General features: G+C 35.7%; 3 protein-coding genes across 11 annotated transcripts; 2 read left to right on the forward strand and 1 right to left on the reverse strand.

Annotated features, from left to right (window-relative positions):
• Positions 1-280: 280 nt before the first annotated feature.
• On the reverse strand, positions 281-2,564 carry LOC129565683 (palmitoyltransferase ZDHHC23-A-like). The gene is made up of 3 exons (XM_055440814.1): positions 2,007-2,564; positions 1,410-1,876; positions 281-1,306 (listed from the first exon to the last, which is right to left on the reverse strand). Exons 1-3 carry the CDS (start codon positions 2,361-2,363, stop codon positions 1,123-1,125), a joined length of 1,008 nt encoding a protein of 335 aa, XP_055296789.1. The 5' UTR covers positions 2,364-2,564; the 3' UTR covers positions 281-1,122.
• Positions 2,565-2,586: 22 nt separating this feature from the next.
• LOC129565680 (protein EFR3 homolog cmp44E) lies at positions 2,587-7,595 on the forward strand. 2 transcript variants are annotated; one of them, XM_055440795.1, is made up of 8 exons: positions 2,587-3,253; positions 4,150-4,354; positions 4,574-4,724; positions 4,895-5,152; positions 5,323-5,456; positions 5,534-6,400; positions 6,491-6,728; positions 6,797-7,595. In XM_055440795.1, the coding sequence occupies exons 1-8, from the start codon at positions 3,169-3,171 to the stop codon at positions 7,325-7,327; spliced, it is 2,469 nt and encodes an 822-aa protein (XP_055296770.1). In that variant the 5' UTR covers positions 2,587-3,168; the 3' UTR covers positions 7,328-7,595. The 2 variants fall into 2 exon arrangements, with proteins under 2 accessions (XP_055296770.1, XP_055296771.1); XM_055440796.1 differs by lacking the exon at positions 2,587-3,253 and adding an exon at positions 3,471-3,897.
• A 252-nt stretch (positions 7,596-7,847) lies between these two features.
• On the forward strand, positions 7,848-18,273 carry LOC129565686 (nicotinate phosphoribosyltransferase). Of its 8 annotated transcripts, none has more exons than XM_055440818.1 (11): positions 7,848-8,057; positions 9,596-9,777; positions 10,205-10,502; positions 10,761-10,844; positions 11,480-11,607; positions 13,254-13,394; positions 13,697-13,868; positions 14,216-14,557; positions 15,905-16,170; positions 16,413-16,693; positions 16,786-18,273. In XM_055440818.1, exons 2-11 carry the CDS (start codon positions 9,720-9,722, stop codon positions 16,990-16,992), a joined length of 1,977 nt encoding a protein of 658 aa, XP_055296793.1. In that variant the 5' UTR covers positions 7,848-8,057; positions 9,596-9,719; the 3' UTR covers positions 16,993-18,273. The 8 variants fall into 8 exon arrangements, with proteins under 8 accessions (XP_055296793.1, XP_055296797.1, XP_055296798.1 ...); XM_055440821.1 differs by lacking the exon at positions 7,848-8,057 and adding an exon at positions 8,118-8,375; XM_055440819.1 differs by lacking the exon at positions 7,848-8,057 and adding an exon at positions 8,665-8,913.
• Positions 18,274-18,395: the final 122 nt, after the last annotated feature.

Raw genomic sequence — 18,395 nt, forward strand, 5'->3', positions numbered from 1 at the left:
TTACATTTCGAAGTATTCGTCTCCCTTGTAAAGGTCCTTCTTAATATTTAAATATGCCGTTTTATCGCTGTTCTTGTGTGCAGAGTAATTGAAATCAACCTGAATATTTGAATGAGGCTCATTAACTGCGGCTGAATTACACGGTATTTCAATCAAAAGACGAAATGATCCATTAAACCTGATCGCCTTGTTCAAATTACACGGAAATACGATTCTATTTTTATCGGATCGATTTGTTTGTCGAAATCAGAAAAGCGAAAATTTCGGTTTGATTTAATCAAAATATTTTCGAGCAAAAAGCGTCCACAGATTCTATCCGTCACATTCACCGTCAAGAACCGTATTTATGACTTACTTTCAAATTATTCAGAAATTCAATGCTTGCTATCTCACATGTGAGCTCAGCTTTCGAATTATTTTCAATTGATAAAATTATCCCAAATTACTCGAAACTAATGACATAATTAGTTTCGAGTAATTTATTGATGATGTCACACGTGACGCTACATTGAACTCGAATTTTCGATTATCCTTGATTTCATATTCCCAACGGTCATAATTTCATGCATAAAATTAGATACCACATCAAAAGCATCACGCATTTCGTAAAGCGATAGTGAAACCGACAGAATTCGAACAAAACCAAAATAGAATGACCAACATTTTCTTTGAAAATCTGATAAATAATTCTGTTTGTAAATAACAGTACACTGTGGGAAGTGTCAACTTAGATATGAATTGTTGGTTTTTGCACAGTTTCTTTTTTTTTGTTGCGGTGCTATAAGATACGATGATATTTGAGATTCTTAAAATTAATGCAAAACATTTTTCTTTAAATTTTTTAAATAGATTATTAATTTTTAGCACAGTTTGGTCTTATCACTTGTATCTTGTGAGTCACTTCAGAACATGACAACGCTTTTGTTCAACTCAGTTCGATTTGTTCCACTTGTGCTTCTCAATAACTGTAACACCTGTTTGGTTGGAATTAAAACAATAATCGATAAACTAGTAATGATTGAAATATGCATGAATCGCTGACATTTCAGTGGCTTAGTTTATAGACTGTGGTGGTTAGCACATTTTGAACAAATCGAAAAATGAACAGAAAAAATTGGTTTTTCAACGTGCACAACAAAGGAACGTTTTTAGGTTCATAACACAGCCATTACGATTGATATCACCACGACTCCATTCCGACGCTGTAACACCTTTTAGAATGAGATAGCACTGTTGAACTAGGATGATGAGACAGCAAATTGCCATAACTGTGGCATAGATTGAGCCGACGAAGCATAATGCAATGCTGAAAAAGGCAATTGAATTTAAAAAAAAATTATTCAGTCAACTATGTCATTTGGTTAATAAAATGAATAAGATGGGCATTTATAATTCAATGTGTGACTCACTCGTATTGGTCAAAAACGTCGCTGCAGTCATCGGGCAGTAATACACTAATGCTAAATATACGGAACACGAAAAACGGATGGCAAATTGATGTCATCGATAGATTGGCACCGAATAGAAGTGCGAACATGGCAAGGAAGCAGCCGGCCAAAAAGAATTTGTGATTCGATTGACCGATGCAGCAATCAAGCCAAATGCTGTGATGGTCACGCTTTGCGATGCATTGTTGGCAGATTCTACAATGGAATGCACGTGGTGGGATGTATCGACGGCACTTAGGGCATACGTTATTCGTTTTTGACATCATAAAATCGCATGGATCCGAATCGGTTTCCGAATTCTCTTTCGAATCGTCATTTTCATCCACCTCTTCAACGTCCATTAGAAGCCGTGTTTGATCCGTATCACGTATGCTATCAATATCATCAGTTTTTGGTGCCACGTAATTGTCTGCCGCTTTTTGCCGTGTCTGTGATTTACAGTGAGAGAGAAGAAAAGAAGAGAAAAAAAAAAACGTTGCACCATAAAAACAGTTTAATAATAATACAACAGCAATTTGATAAAATTGTGTGAAATGACATCGATTCCCGACAACTGACCTTGTAGAAGCAGAACGCAGCTGCAAACATTGTTGTGATAAAAATGAAATTTTCCTCGGGCAGTAATTCCATCAGTGGTACAGTCATTTCGAATAAAATCCATAAATAAATGCCTGACCATAGTGACCACATGAAAAAGAATTTTGTGCGCGGTGCAAATGATTTGCGTAGCCATTGAGCATAGCCCAAGAACAATGGCATCACAATACAAATGGTAATCATAAAATAGAAATTTATTGCCGCCACACTGAACATTAACGGCAATAAAACTATCGGCAACACGGCATCGATGGATATTTGCTTGACACCACCGGCCATTCGAATTCGTTCCCTAATTTTAATTAGAATTTTTCTCATCGTTTTTATCCAACAAATATTCTATGAACAAAGGTATTGACTATATCAAAGCGAAAGAAAGAAATTAGGTCTGACTGCAACTACACATGATCGAACACTAACAACATCGATGTCAAACTAAATGCAAACAAATTGACCACATAGAGAAAATTACGGCTGGTTAACAGCATGGATGGTGTGTGTGTGTGTGTGTGTGTTTGACAGTTGACGTCTCTAACCAAATGTCACCGAATAAACACAACAAACGACAGCGCACACACACTCACACAAGCACATGCTCGTAAAAAAGCACGAGTACGCTCAACACTGTTTGAAACGAATTTTTTTTTTTCGTTGCTTATCGCAGAACGATGAGTATGTTCAGTATTGGATAACCAGTGCGCATAGACCGTGCAAAAAAACAACAACCAATTCAGGACGACAGCAGCTCAATAAGGGAAAAAACACAAGCCCAATTATGGCAAATTAAATCAAAATCGACCTGATTTGTGTGACTGAAACTCAGCCAAAGACGAACGAGAGTAGAAATTGAAAAAAAAATATGTGAAACATCGGCAATTTGAAACCAATTTTCTGTGATAATGTGATATAACAACAACTAAACCAAACAAAAAAAAAATTAAATAGCAAAGAAAAAAAAAGATAACCACATAAAATTCGATGTACAAAACGTATCAAGCCTCAAAACCAATTTTATTAATTAGTCTAAATTCCATTTGAAAACGTTTTTATTCACGTTGAATTGTTTTGTTGTTTGTAATTTTACCGATGGCAAAGTCATATAGAATTTTTTTTCAATAGAATCATGTCGATGATTCGATGCTGTTTTGAGCCTGTTGAGCTCCCCGAATTTGTTGATACCATGATTAAAAAATGTACAGCACCAAGTTGTAAGTATAAATGAAATTTATCAAAAAAAAATTCCAGCCATTAAAAACACATTTTATCAATTTCAAATTTCATTTATTTCAATTGTCACGATGCAATGAGACGATTCGTTGTGTTTGTTCCCCTATTATGAAACCACACAAGGAATAAAACATTCGTTTACCAATATTGGTTCTCATAAATCGCGTATTGCCTTCTATATTATGACTTTTCTGATTTGTCAGTTTTTATCAATAATGTCAGTGGTGTCAGCTCGTTTGCTCTCTTTCTCGATCGTATTTGTATTGTGGCCGAGCCACTAGAGCATTTGAAACCATTGAAGCGTGTGTCTGTATACGTGCACTACTGCGTTCGTGTCTGCATACTAATCACACACAATATGGACGACTGTGTGTGTGTTCGTATTCCGTAGTAGTTACATGATAAAAAAAAAGTATTTCTCGATTGTGTCATTCCGTCCAACTAGCTCAGTAGACGGACGTCACAACGGAACCAACAAATTAATTATAGATTTTAGCCCATTTGTGTACAGCATTTTCTTCTTGTGTTTTTATTCTTTCCATTCCCTTTCATCCTATTACCCAATCACAAATCATTTAGCATTGATTTTAGTTTTAATGGGCAAACCATAAGCAATATACCATGAGTAAGTTATTGGTGTTTCCATTCTAAATTTAAAGTGTGTGCGTTTTTTTTTCTTCTCTATCGATTTTCATAGCCTTTCGTTGACATCGAAAGTGATATTATGCATAAAATGTGAAATCTGGATTGTGTTCGACTATGACACAATGCTATCATTATCATCATCATCATTTTTCCTCTTTCCATTTGTGCATCGACATAGAACTGTCCGTTCTAAATATAACATTTAACATTTAATTACCATTTCAATCGAAAGGTTGCTGCGGTTGCTGTTCGGCATTGAGACCTCGCTACAAGCGATTGGTTGACAATATTTTCCCCGTAAATCCAGACGATGGCTTAGTCAAATCCAATATGGAAAAGCTAACGTTCTATTCGTTGAGCTCACCAGAAAAATTGGACAGAATTGGCGAGTATTTGTACCAAAAAGCAGCCAAAGACATTCATCGCAAACGATACAAGTGAGTGTTTTCTTTTGCATTTTTCATTCGTCCGCTTTTTTTCCCTTTCTTAGTTAGCCTTCTATATCAATTTATCTATAGCTAGAGAATCTATATTGAAGAGTTTTTGAAGGGTGATTCACTTAAAATGTTCTATTGTATATAATAAGACTGGCTTCTATAACAGCTATATCCACTTGTGGGTGAAACATATACTAACTATATCTATATTTATAACAGGCTTGTGGAAATCGCAATGGAGGCTATGGATTTGCTGTTGATGGCGTGTCACGCACAAACGCTCAATTTGTTCGTCGAATCATTTTTGCGTATGGTTCAAAAATTGATGGAAGACGCAAATCCAAATTTGCAAATTTTGGCTACCAATTCGGTAAGTGCGAACTTTGACATTTAAAAGGTGCTGTTGATGATATATTTGAAATTGTATCGGGTTTTTTTTTAAAGGAAAAAGGTCATTGTTTGCTCAACAATACATCCTTTTCAGTTCGATTTATTCCCAATGGCTAGTGCATTTATGTGAACTGCGCATTTTCTTTACAGTTTGTTCGATTTGCCAACATTGAAGAAGACACTCCGTCATATCATCGGCGGTACGACTTTTTCATCTCGAAATTTTCATCGATGTGCCATGGCAACCATGAAAATGTTGAACTTCGAGATTCGATCCGTATGGCTGGCATTAAGGGTTTACAAGGTGTCATTCGAAAAACGGTATCAGATGATTTGGTCGAGAATATCTGGGATAAACATCACATGGAGAAAATCGTTCCATCGCTTTTGTTTAACATGCAAAATATGGTAAGCATTGTTTGATCAACATAACTAGTTTTTTCAATGCAATTTTTTTTCAGTTTTCATATAAAAATGAACAAAATTAAAGTATAAAACTGAAAATATCAAACAAAATTGATGATTCTGTATTAATTCGTTGATTAATTACATTTTTTTTTTTAAATATTTCCAAACAGTCTTCGACGCCGATAACGTCAACCGAAGATTCTACGGTAGCGACACCACCAGTTTTGGCGGAATCTGTACTTCGTGAACTAGTCAGTCGAGCATCATTCACTCACATAAAATCTGTACTTAAGCCGCTATTGATGTAAGTCCCCCAAAACGTAAAATTTCACCAACTTTCGACTCTAATCATACAAATATTCATTGTTCTTCCACCTATAGGCATTTGGATCGCCACGAATTGTGGGTGCCGAATCAGTTTGCCATACAAACATTCCGTATCGTTATGATATCGATTCAGCCACAGTATTCGTACACGGTTGTCGAAACGCTAATGCAGCACTTGGATCAGAATATGAAATCATCGCCGCGTACCAAAACCTCTTTGGCCGTTGTTCTATCGAAAATTATTGCAATTGCGGCTGGAGAAAGTGTTGGTCCGTCAGCTTTGGATATTATAAATAATTTGCTTACACATTTGCGCACAAGTACGCTGAGCACGCAAAGCGAACCAACATTGGAGGAGTCACAATATCAAGAAGCATTGATAAATGCTCTGGGTGAATTTGCTAACCATCATCCAGACTATCAGAAGATCGAAATCATGTTGTTCATCATGAATACGGTGCCGGATTTGACAAAAACAAGCAAAGCCGATCAAATGTTACAAACGATTCTATTGAAGAGTTTACTAAAAGTTGGCGTTCAGTATCATACCATTTCATTTGAAAAGGCATTCCCGTCGTCATTCCTACAACCATTGCTTCGAATGGCACGCGCTCAACATCTACCAACGCGATTGATTGTAATGAAGATATTCCAAGCACTTTTAGACCGGCATCAAAATCAAGTGACTTTGAGTGTAATCAAAACGAAAAACTACGTGGATTTGAGCTTGGAAACACCATCAAGATCTGACATTATATTTACACATAAACATGGAGCAAATATTATGCAAGCTTTGCTGGACACGCTGCTTATTGACATGAATACCGAAGCTTTGATCGCCACATTTAATACAGCCGCGTTGATGGTCGTTGAAATGTGCTCGGGTGAAACGATTCAAGAGTTTTTGCTGTTTATTTTGGGGTAATGTTTCATTCACTATTGACAATTTTGCAATTCATTAGTAAATTTTGTTCAATTTAATATAATACCTTCTTCATTTTCTTCAAATAGAATACAGCAACTGGCCGCTACCACCCAAGAGCTATCTGAAACGCATCGATGCAACTTGCACATCATATCGATTGCATTGTTTTCGTTGGTGTGTCGAGTGACTGGTATCAACAGTTTGACAGAATATTCGGATAAAATCATAGCCGATCGAGCAATTGAAGCAACCCATTTCCTACCGCCATTGATTGAGACGAGTGGAAAATTCAATTTGAATATTCCGCAAGTGATGATGGATAAGGTAGATTTTTTACTTTAATTTTGCCTTCACTTGAGACCATTCTAAGCTGATGCTCTCTGTTCTTCCAGATAACACTCGCCGAATGTTTGCAAAGTGCTGGCATTGAATCGGGCCGATTGCAAAGCGGTGTGCCATACAGTTTGAATTCGGGCGATCAAATGGGACCACGACAATCGTGGGTCGATCCATCCAATGTGCATGCGGTTGCAATGTCAATGTCGCGTGCAAGCAATGGTGATATTCAATCGTTCAACGATAATGACAGTGTAAACAGTTCACCAGGTGTACAAAGACGTGTGTTAACCACAGAATTTAACTTTGACGCAATGAAACGAGTGTTGGGTGAACCAACCGAAGCCATAAAACGTGAAAATTCGGAAACACAACGGCAACTAGTGAAAACATTCCGAAATGCAAACTTTGAGGACTTAATGCGGCGAACTGAGCCCAAGCATGATGTCATCCAAACACGGTTGAGTGATTTATTCAATTCTTTGGCAGTTGAACGGCAAATCATTGGTCAAACTGATCAATTTAAAACGAGTCAATCGAATAAGTCGGTCTACGAAAATAACTTCCCCGAATTATTCTTCTACTAATATGATCCAGGGAAAATGCTAAACTTCCAATCTTTGTGGTGATCGGTTTTGGATGTGGGAAAAAGAGACGAGAAATTGTTGGCTCATAGAATGACCGAAATTACTTATAATATTTACACAAAATACATCTTATTGATGGCTATCATCTTTGGTTTTTACAAAATATCTTGTTGGAAAGTACAATATCTTTGTAACAAAAATTCAAAATTCAAGCAATTCTATATTCCTATATATATACTCCAATAAAAGCAACATTTCATTCAAAAAATGGTCAAAGTTCATTTGTTAATCGGACAATTATTTGTTGCGCCCGTTTTCTTTCATACATGGCATACACATAGAGTAGCTCAATCGCTTATCTATTGTGAAACTATTACTGTTTAGCGCGCGCACTCCACTTCGTCATACTGGCACACACTGACATATGTACGTCAGTGTGGTGAGAAGTGTCAAACATGGTTTTGGTGTGTGACGTAACAAGAGAGTGAGAGAGCGAAAAGCAATCGACTGGCAACACTGATCACAGAGCGACATCTGAAACAGACACTCATTCGATGACATTCTCGGTTGTGTGTTGTTATTCCGGAGTGTGCAAAAGAAGAAGAGACAGCGAAATTTCGTGTGCAACAAGAGAATAGCCGGCAAATGTGAATTGTCACCGAAAATTGTGTACATTTGTTGGTGGTAGATGTTTGGTTTTGGTGTTTGCAGTTTTAGATGAACGAATTTAGTGAGTATATGTGCGGATGACCTTCACACAACCTTAAATGCATGTGTGTTTAATCGATATTCAGAGCATATTAGCGGTATGCAAGGCTCATTGTGTATTGTGAGCGCACATATAATTTCAACCAATCGACAGATGGTTGTGCATAGCGGTTGTGATAAGGATGAAATAGTGGGAAAAATTGGAATATCCATTGAAATAGAGCAGTGTTTCCAGAACATACAATTCACCACCAATTATGATGGTGATTTGATAAAAGTGAAAGTGGTTGAATGAGTGGAAGAAAACACGATTCAATGTTTTTATTTTATTTACAAATGAGTCAGTACTTGAGAATTTTCACTTTGAAATTGTTTGTTATTAAAACACACACACATAAAGGCATTGTTGCTCTCCATTAATGTTATTCAAAAGAGTTATCTGAAATTACCATGTGATTACATCTGTTTGAATAAATTTCCAGAGCATCTTTTTTTGTACATGGGTCAGTGGGCAATGACGTCCAACTGATAAAAATATTCAATGATAGCAGAAGCAATTGACAGAAGAAAAAAAACAGATAGACGCAAATTATCGTATCAAAGGCATGACTTTAAAATCAAGTAGCAAACACACGAAATTTCACAGATTTCATACGATGAATAACAACCGCCAAAAGTGCACGACCCAATACATGTGCACATAGAATTAAATCCCATGATTTTCATTCTCCGACTCAACACATTGTCTCACTCTTGTTCGTTTTTCTCGTCATTTGGGTCTCGTGTATAAGTTCGGTGTGTTTAAATTACGTTCGTTTAGTCGGTTTAAGGTAATCAACCGAAGCGGTTGATTCAAAAACATTACACTTAAGCGCACAGTAGGTTTTTTTTTCTGGTGTTATTTTTTTTTCATTCGTTCTTTCTCTCTGATTGCTTGAGATTTGTCGTGCGTTGCGAGCACAAACATGTGAATTGTGTCAAACACACGACCGAAATTCATTCGTTGTTGTTTTTTTCTGTGTGCATGTATTCATTTTCATGTATAAAATTCATAGCAAACATTTTGTTTGGTGTGTAGGCTGGCTGCCATCGTTACCGTCGCTTGTTTTGTCGCACACACTCTGGATTAGAGGCTCAAGCAAATCGTTATCGGCGCCGTGTTTATGCATGTGTGTATGAGTGTCTGTGTGTCGTTGTGTGTTGATGTGATGTTTGTTGCACATTTCTCTGTCACATTGTTGTGTCGATCTGAGAAGAAGAGAGAGAGAGAGAAAGAGAGAGTGAGAGAGAGAGAGAGAGTGTGAACACCATTCAAACTGATATTTCGTGACTGATGATTTTTCAGTTAGTCGATTTGACTCCGTTCAATCAGACCGTTGTAATTAAAATCATATATAAACGACGCTCGGCCACATTTAACACTTCAGTTCTAAAACACATTCGAACTTTAACGCATTGCAATTTCCAGTTCCTAGTCAATCTATCGACTTTGCTCTATACAAATTGCAACCAATTACCATATAGTGTGATTTGAACAATTTGATTTATTTTTGCTCATAGAAACAAACAATCAACGACTGTTTCAACGAATTTGTTACTTTTCGACTGGATTATTCAAGTAAAACCACTCAATTTCCGACTAGAATTAATTAAAGTTGAAAGAAAAAAATCGTATCGAGTGACTATGGCAGCAGATCGAACCAGGCAAAATCAAAATGGAGTGGTACAACCGCTACTCACCGGTAAGATAAATCTATGTACTTTCGCTATTATTACAAACACCACAAATCTTCGTTATTTTCAATTGCTATCACGCACTTTCTCAATGTGAGAAGTGCTTTTTTGTTCATTTCCAAATGGAATTTACTCATAACTATTACGCAATTTCATTTCAACATTAACTCATTTTAATAACGAAAAAAAAACTACTCTTTTCATACTGACGAATCAATTTTAGTGCTAACGATTTGTATATATTGTGTCACTTGAAAAATGCGACAGTCACACAGTTTACATAATGAATCTCTTTAATGGCAATCATCTCTTATCGCGCTTATATTTTATAAATAACATGTGTCAGCACTGTCAATGCTCATATATCAAGAATTTATCATTAGAGCTGCAATCAAGCATTCTTTTCATCGTTTGTTTTTTCGCCTTAATTTGTAGACCTCTATCAAATCACAATGGCGTATGCTTATTGGAAATCGGGCAAAGTGGACGATAACGCCGTGTTTGATTTGTACTTTCGGAAAAATCCATTCGATGGTGAATTCACGATATTTGCTGGTTTGGACGAGTGCTTGAAATTTCTGGACAACTTTCGCTATTCGGAATCAGACATCGAATATCTCAAACAAACACTACCCGATGGCATCGAAAATGATTTCTTCGACTATCTCGCAGATTTAACTGCCAGGGATGTAATACTCTATGCCATTCCTGAAGGAACCGTCGTTTTCCCTAGGTAACAAGTCAATCAATGAATGAATTATCGCATCGCAAGGAAAAATTGCGTCATATTTTTGATATTATACTTCAATCTTAATGGCTTTTTTCGTACTTTTTAACCATATCAATTTAGAAAAATATGGTTTTCTTTGCTTGAAATAATCTTGCCTGCATAAAAATCCGCAACATTTCAACTCAGAATCGGAAATTTCCGTTTTGTAAAGTGAATACTTTGATATGTTGATAAGCCAAATGTCCAATGTTCTATTTACAGAGTGCCAATCATTAAGATAGAGGGCCCATTGATCATCGTTCAGCTGTTGGAAACAACACTTTTAACACTGGTCAACTATGCAAGGTAATCTCTTTAGTTTCGTATGAAACACTCTGAGCAAGATAAAAAAAAATGCTAGGGGTTTCACGCAACTTAAAATTCATCTAAAATTTCAATATTTCTCTCTTTTCTCTAAAATTCTCTGGGATTCACCAAAATCCGTATTATTTCGAAATATTTCAACATTCACCTTGAAAATTATGTTCTGGAAGTTGGTTTTGGTTGATCTCCAGGATCGTTCAAAACTGCTCCCGGTTCTGGAAGTGGGTTTTGGTGGATCTTCAGGATGGATCAGACTGGGTTTGACAATGCCCTGGTCCATCCTGAGGATCCACTTCCAGAACCAGGAGCGGTTTTGAACAATCCTGAGGATCCACCAAAACCCACTTCCAGAATTTTTAGATTCAAAAAATTCTAAAAAAATTCGAGTTTATGAACAAAAAGAAGCAATATCTATAGTTTACACATAAAATGGTTTTATTTCCAGCTATTTAGTAAAATCTTCGGCCTTCGAGTTTGCGTGAAACCCCTAGAAAAAATGCCCCATGCTGACTTCATTGATAATTTTAATTATTTTGAATTTTATTCATTTTCTTTTTTAGTCAAAATTTTATTATTTTCTAAATGATTTTCTTGATTCTCTGTATTAAATACGACAGTTTAATGGCAACGAATGCAGCACGATATCGAATGGTTGCTGGTAAGAATGTGAAGCTCTTGGAATTTGGTTTACGTCGAGCACAAGGTCCAGACGGCGGTTTATCAGCATCAAAGTACGCTTATATAGGTAAGATAACGTTATCAGAAGATTTATTGAAAAATGTGCATTTCATCACTTCGAAATCCAAATTTGTCATACATGATTTCAATTTTGATGTCTCGCTCAATTTTATATTATTTAATTTGTGATATAGAGACGACTTACACGGAAAATTTCGTTTTATTGGCCTCATAAAAGATTATCATGCATTTGACAAAAATTTTCGCTGTGTAAAGTTGAGATATCACGCTCGTTGCAATTGTTCTCCTCTTTCCCAAGCACTTTAATTACTTTATTATCGCTACGATTGCCTTTTTCCACAACCTATGATTTGGAATGGAAATCAAAAGAGAGACATTGTTGCACTCGTGCAATGCTTCCCTAATGCAATCAAATGTCTTTTTCATTAAGTTCGATAACTTGTCGTGAGCTTCTTCAAGCAAATTCAAAAAAACTAAACGAACCGAAAGCGAAATCATCGTCGGGAAATCGCGTGGAAAATCGCAGCATATTCAGCACCTTGGTCGTACACCGAAAAATAAAAAAAGGAACAATCACAAAATAATCAATAGTCGGTGCTATGATTCAGTATTGGCTTATGTGCACAATTAAAAGTCACACGATATCTTGCTTCCATGAAACGATTTAAAAAAAAAAAAAACCAAGAAGAATGAGAAGGAGTGTAGCTTCGGAAAAGAAATAAATAAAAAAAACGTTTTTTTCGCGCCGCAAAAGCAATGATATATGAAATTAGATCATATCTGCAATGAAGACAGCAAAGGAACGTGGTTTGTGAGGCGTGTGATGAATGCGACCGCTAAGTTCATCGACGACCGGCACCGAATGGTACGAAGCGAATTCACGTGTAGCGCGCGAGCGCATCAAATGTGCGCCCTGTCGAACTTGTCAGAAACAACGAGCGAAACAAAGGAACAGCACATAAATCAGCCAACATGAAAATCTAAACTATTGCAATTTCGGGCATTGAAATCATTTCGGTTTGCCAGAACAAAATAATCAATCGTTAATACCGTGAAACCATAATAAGCGCAATTTACAGTAGTTTCTTTTCATCAACGGCATTCGTGTTAACCATGAACTGCCAATATCTTCGGCAGTGCAAAGATAAATCGACAGTTTTGAGTCTGGTTTTGGCTAGCGTCGGCACATATACCCCAAATAAAATACCTAATCGACAAATTGAAAATTTGCTAACTGCAAAATTCGTAGAATCTATTCTCGCTACTTTGCTCGACACCTTATTTTCAAACAAACATGAACCATTTAAACTTGATCTTGCGCCGTTCTTTTATTTGATAGTTCGAGGTTCTTTAATCGATTTTTTTTTTCAACATTTGATCAAATTCGAAAATTATTCGGATTTCATTTAAGGATAGAGAAAATGATTTTGATACCGCATTTTTTTAAAACTCCCATTTGGAATAAATAGAACTTTTCGAGTGCTACGAATGCGGAAAAATTGAACTCTTTTCATTAGTGATGAAAAACTTTTCACTTCTTTCGATTGCGTGCTTTCGCACGGCACAAATCGACATTTCGCAGAAAAAGTAGGCAAAAGTAATTTGAAGTTGGGGGAAAATTGACACTTACATAAAAGAAAATATAAAAGTTTTACTGATTTCTTTGCGGCGTTTTCTTTTTCTACTTTGCAGGTGGCTTCGATGGAACATCGAATGTTCTTGCTGGAAAAATGTTTGGTATTCCGGTTAAGGGAACACATGCTCATGCTTACATCACTTCCTTCTCTGGCATTGACGAACTGAAGACAGTTAATCTGAGACACAAATCGACAGGTAAATCACTTGGAAATTCTAAATAAGCGTCGCGACGAAATTTCAATGAGCAAACTACACATTTTATTATCCTTTCCACAATTTTGCTCTTTCTGCCGTTTTCGTCTTGCAAATCAAGAATTTTCAAACGGAATATACCTCGTGGCCACTATTTTTTTTTTTCACATGGCCAATAGTTTGGATGGCACCGCTTTAGAATACAATTTTATTTGGATTCTTAACTCTCTCAAAGATCTAAAAAAAACTAAAAGAAACAAAAACACTTGGAAGAACAATTGAAATAATTCCTTGTCTTCACTCAGGTATCAATAAGGATCTGCTCAGCTTGGCTGTTGAATACCGGAAGCAATTGTCGGGTCTACTGGGAGTGTCTACAGATGAGTCAAGCGATGGTGAGCTGGCTGCAATGGTTTCATTCGCAATCGCATTTCCCGATGGATTTATGGCGTTAGTTGATACGTACGATGTCAAGAGGTATTTCCTTTTGTGTAGCCAATTGCACACTGCTTTATCCCTAAGTTTGTTCATTCATTTGTGATAATACATTCGTACTGACTATTAACCTAATTGTTGTTGCTGTTGGTAATTGCTTTTAGACTTGGTTTGTATATACGTAACTAATATATATCGAAGACCAAGCGGCAAGTGTATTGTACTGGTTTGCGTGAGCTGTTTTGTTTGTGTGTGTGTGTGTCATGAAACCGCCTGTGTTCAAAATTAGTTGCAAATATGACTAACCATCGAATATTAACTGACCATTAAAAATGTTGTCATGTATCCAATCGATCATCCTCCAATAATTCTACCTGATTAAATTGCAGCAAAGAGAAGGATAAATTAAATCTCAAAAAGAACCACACCAAATCGAATAAAACCAATAATATTTTGCCTGATCCAAAGGAGAAAGCAAATAAGGTACACATCAAATTGAAATCGCACAAGGTCATTGCCAATGGTGCCAAAGAGAATAATCTCAACAATCGCATTTTAAATCCAATTCAAAATCATGTGAATCACATCGCCTCCAATTCAGTGAATGGAACGGTTGACAAAGCCAAAACGAAACAGGCAATTGAACAAAATGGCAATAAAATCAACGGTCATTCCGTTCACGACGATCGCACGATTGTTGAAAAACTTACAGAATTACGCAAATTGTTCAGGTAAATAATTTTTCAAAACTTTGTTTCTTTTTGCATAAATCGGGGTCATATATTGAAAAGATTAATTACTTTTCCCATGATGGAAATAATGGCATGCGCTCACAGGATATGAACAAACGTTTTGATTCTTTGGATAAATATTTCTGTTCTTTGGACAAAAATTATGGCAACAAAATTCCAAATTAACTTGGTCAAATAAAATTTCTTTGAACAGCTTGGGATTGCGCGAAAACTAAGCCGAGAATTTTGAATCACTCGATGTGTTACGGATTAATTGTGTCTGTTTGTACTGGTGATTGCTAAATTTCGAACCCATTTATCATCTTCCATACAATCAAAAGAGAATTTCAGAACAAAAATGCCAACTACTTGCATGGGCGTACAACTCGTTGACACACACACTCACTACATTCACGTGTTTCGTACAAATATTACGGTTGCACCCACCAAATTCCATTCTTTTACATTTTCGATTCCACATGTTTTTTTTTTGGTTTGTGTGTTATTAGTCCCTATTTTCGATATATTTCGTTTTTGCAATAATCGATGTTATTATTATGAAATGACACGCTTTAATCTTTGAATTTTGAATTAATGTTATACGATATCTCATTGAATGTATATAATATAGCTTAGAATGCTAAAATAGAAGAATTGACACGCATAAAGCAAGTATTGAACTTATTAGTTCATTTTCTATATCTAATATGGAAAAAAAAAACTCTGATAGAAAAAAAAAACAATAAAAAAAATTGCGAGAAAAAGTGACACAGCTCAGCATTCAGTGGAAAGGCCGCTTTTGGCATTTTCGTCGTTACTGTAAACAAATGAAGATTGGGTGTCTTCGGCGTTATTGAAGAACATTAAAAGAACTTTGAATATTTCGGCACCTAATCGCTATCTCTTTCCAGTACCGAGAAAAATGTAAAAAAAACCTTTTTCCGCTCAATGCTGAGTTGTGTCACTTTTGCTCGCAATTTTATTTGTTTGTTGTTTTCTTCAATGGGACCATTATGTGCTATTTTAACAATGTATTTCTTTTTTATCAGAGTTTCATCCGTCTCAGTTATTGAATCAGTTTTCTCTTGCTTTTACCGTGTCAATTGGTTGTATTAGGTGTACAATATTAGTAGACGTTGATTATTCATTAATAACAGCTAAATAATATAACCATTGAGTTGTACTAAAACTAGACTGTAAATGCTAATAAAAAAGAAAATTGTCAATGATTCAATCGCTTAAAATGTAGAAATTAACAACATCACCCAATTCTATTCATTCAAAAAAAAAAATCAGACGAAAAAATCATTCAAATTTGCAATTTTTCTGTTTCTTCCTTCCATTCAGATCGGGCTTATTGAATTTCTGTGCGGTTGCAATGGCATTGAACGATCAAGGATATCGTGCGGTTGGAATTCGAATCGATTCCGGAGATTTGGCGTATTTATCTTGTTTAGCACGTGAAACATTCGATACGGTGGCAAATAAATTTAAAATTCCATGGTTTAAAACGCTAACAATTGTGGCGTCAAACGATATCAACGAAGAAACCATTCTAAGTTTGAACGAACAAGGACACAAAATCGATTGCTTTGGCATTGGAACGCATTTGGGTAAATTTTCCATTCGCCTAACGAATTCGATTCAAAATTTCAATTTCCATATTTTACAGTCATTGAATTTCAATGATGGTGAATGCATTAGAATGTTTCTATACTTAATTCGAACTGGATGGATCCTCGTGGAGAGAATGAAATTGAGATTTTTTTTTTTCGTTTTTAAAAAATATTTCAAAGAAAAAGAAATCTTCATTATGGTTTTTAACAATATTTTTCATAACTTCTATTGATTACAGTAACGTGTCAGCGTCAGCCAGCTTTGGGTTGTGTTTACAAATTGGTCGAGATCAATGGTCAGGCTCGAATCAAATTGAGCCAAGATGTGGAAAAGGTGACGATGCCTGGAAATAAGAATGTATATCGTTTGTTCAGTGCTGATGGGCATGCATTGATTGATTTAATGCAGAAGAACAATGAGCCAGCGCCGGAAGTTGGCCAAAAAGTACTTTGTAGGCATCCATTCCAAGAGTCAAAACGGGCCTATGTCATTCCATCGATCGTTGAACCGATGTACAAGGTATTTATAATGAAATTTGGGGAAAAAAGAGTTCACAATCGAATAAAACTTCAGAACACTGAATGATTAAACACCAATTTGTTTTTCTGTAGATTTATTGGCAAAATGGAGTCATTTGTCAAGCGCTGCCGACCCTGGAAGAGGTGCGCGAAAAGGTTCAATCATCACTGCGATCACTTCGCAACGATCACAAACGTACGCTCAATCCAACACCGTACAAAGTGTCGGTGAGTGACGGACTGTACAGCTTCATTCATACTTTGTGGCTGGAGAATGCACCGATTGGCGAGTTATCATGATCATTAAATCATTTTGACCGTTTTCAATTGTCCTATGCTTGCGAAAATCAGCTAATGTGCCATAGTTAAATGTGATCCAGAGCTTTGTGAAAATGGTCAGATGTATCGTACATCAAACAATGAGCACACACACACAAATTAGAAAAAATACCCAAACAAACACACATCACCACCAGTCTACTTTGAGAGCGAATACCATTGAGATGGCAATTGTCAGTCGTATTTTCATTCCGTTGTGATTCATCAATTTAGTATGGAAATGTAGCGGAATAAAATTAGCATATGGATTAAATACAGCTTAAAACACAAACAAACGAATTAAATATGAATCGAGAACTGAGTTCTCGCAAATATTAGCTTTGAACTTTTATGATGGCACAATCGCTATGTTCAACTATAATAATCATTTGTTGCTTGTTAACCAAACACGTTTTTTTATCGTCATACTAAGTTGATGAGCGTTTGCTTAACGTTTTTTTTTCTTTTCTTTTTTATACTAATTTCTCCTATCCTCTATGTGTTACGCATTTTTCTTTGTAGTAACTTATGCCTAAGAGTAATCACTCGATAAAAAGAGTGCAAGGTGTATTCAATACAAACATTCAGTCATTTCCAACAAAGACACCACCGTAGATTAGTTAACCTTTTTTTAGCAAAGCATCAAATATATAGTAACGTACTTGTTTTTAATGCAAAAAAAAATTTTTCGTATCCATGAAAACCAAACAAAAAAAACTGTAGAGCTAAAATAAGAAAATAAATGTAATCTTATTACTTCTCTAGATTTCACCTGGTAATTATTTTATCGTAATCGTATATTCGAGTCACACGGGTTGATTGAGTTAAACAAATGTGAATTGATTTTATCGTAAATCCTCAAGATTTGATTGTTGATAGAGAAACAAAAACAAGCCCATATAACTTCTATGATTCATTCACAATTTGTTTTGAAGAACTTTGTTCATACACTAATTGGCTAATTGTAATAAAACTTCGTGAATTATTCGAAAATTGATTCAATCGATTTTGCTAAGTTCAATTAAAAAAAACAGCCTAATCGTTTCAATAATTAAGATGTGTTTGCAATTATCATAAAAAAGAAATATTACTTCACATTCAATAGATATTTTGAAAACAAAGCGGTAATTCTGACCAACTTGTTACTTATCCATTTTCTGTGAAAGAAAAACACCATATACTTGGTTTCAGGAAAGAAAATTATAAACAATTTTATTTATGATATAAATGTTCAATAATAAATGTAAAAATAGACATGAAAAATGGTTCGTTTTAGTAAAAAAAAAAACCATAACATTTATTCGAATTACCGTTATGTTGGGCTTGATTTTGTAGCCCTACCACGGTATGCTTTAATGTGTATTGTGAACGAGCCACATTTGACA

The sequence above is a fragment of the Sitodiplosis mosellana genome, unplaced genomic scaffold, assembly GCF_009176505.1.
Source record: "Sitodiplosis mosellana isolate CC-2019 unplaced genomic scaffold, AAFC_SMos_1.0 Smas_scaffold_3, whole genome shotgun sequence".
Classification (NCBI taxonomy): Eukaryota; Metazoa; Arthropoda; class Insecta; order Diptera; family Cecidomyiidae; genus Sitodiplosis; species Sitodiplosis mosellana.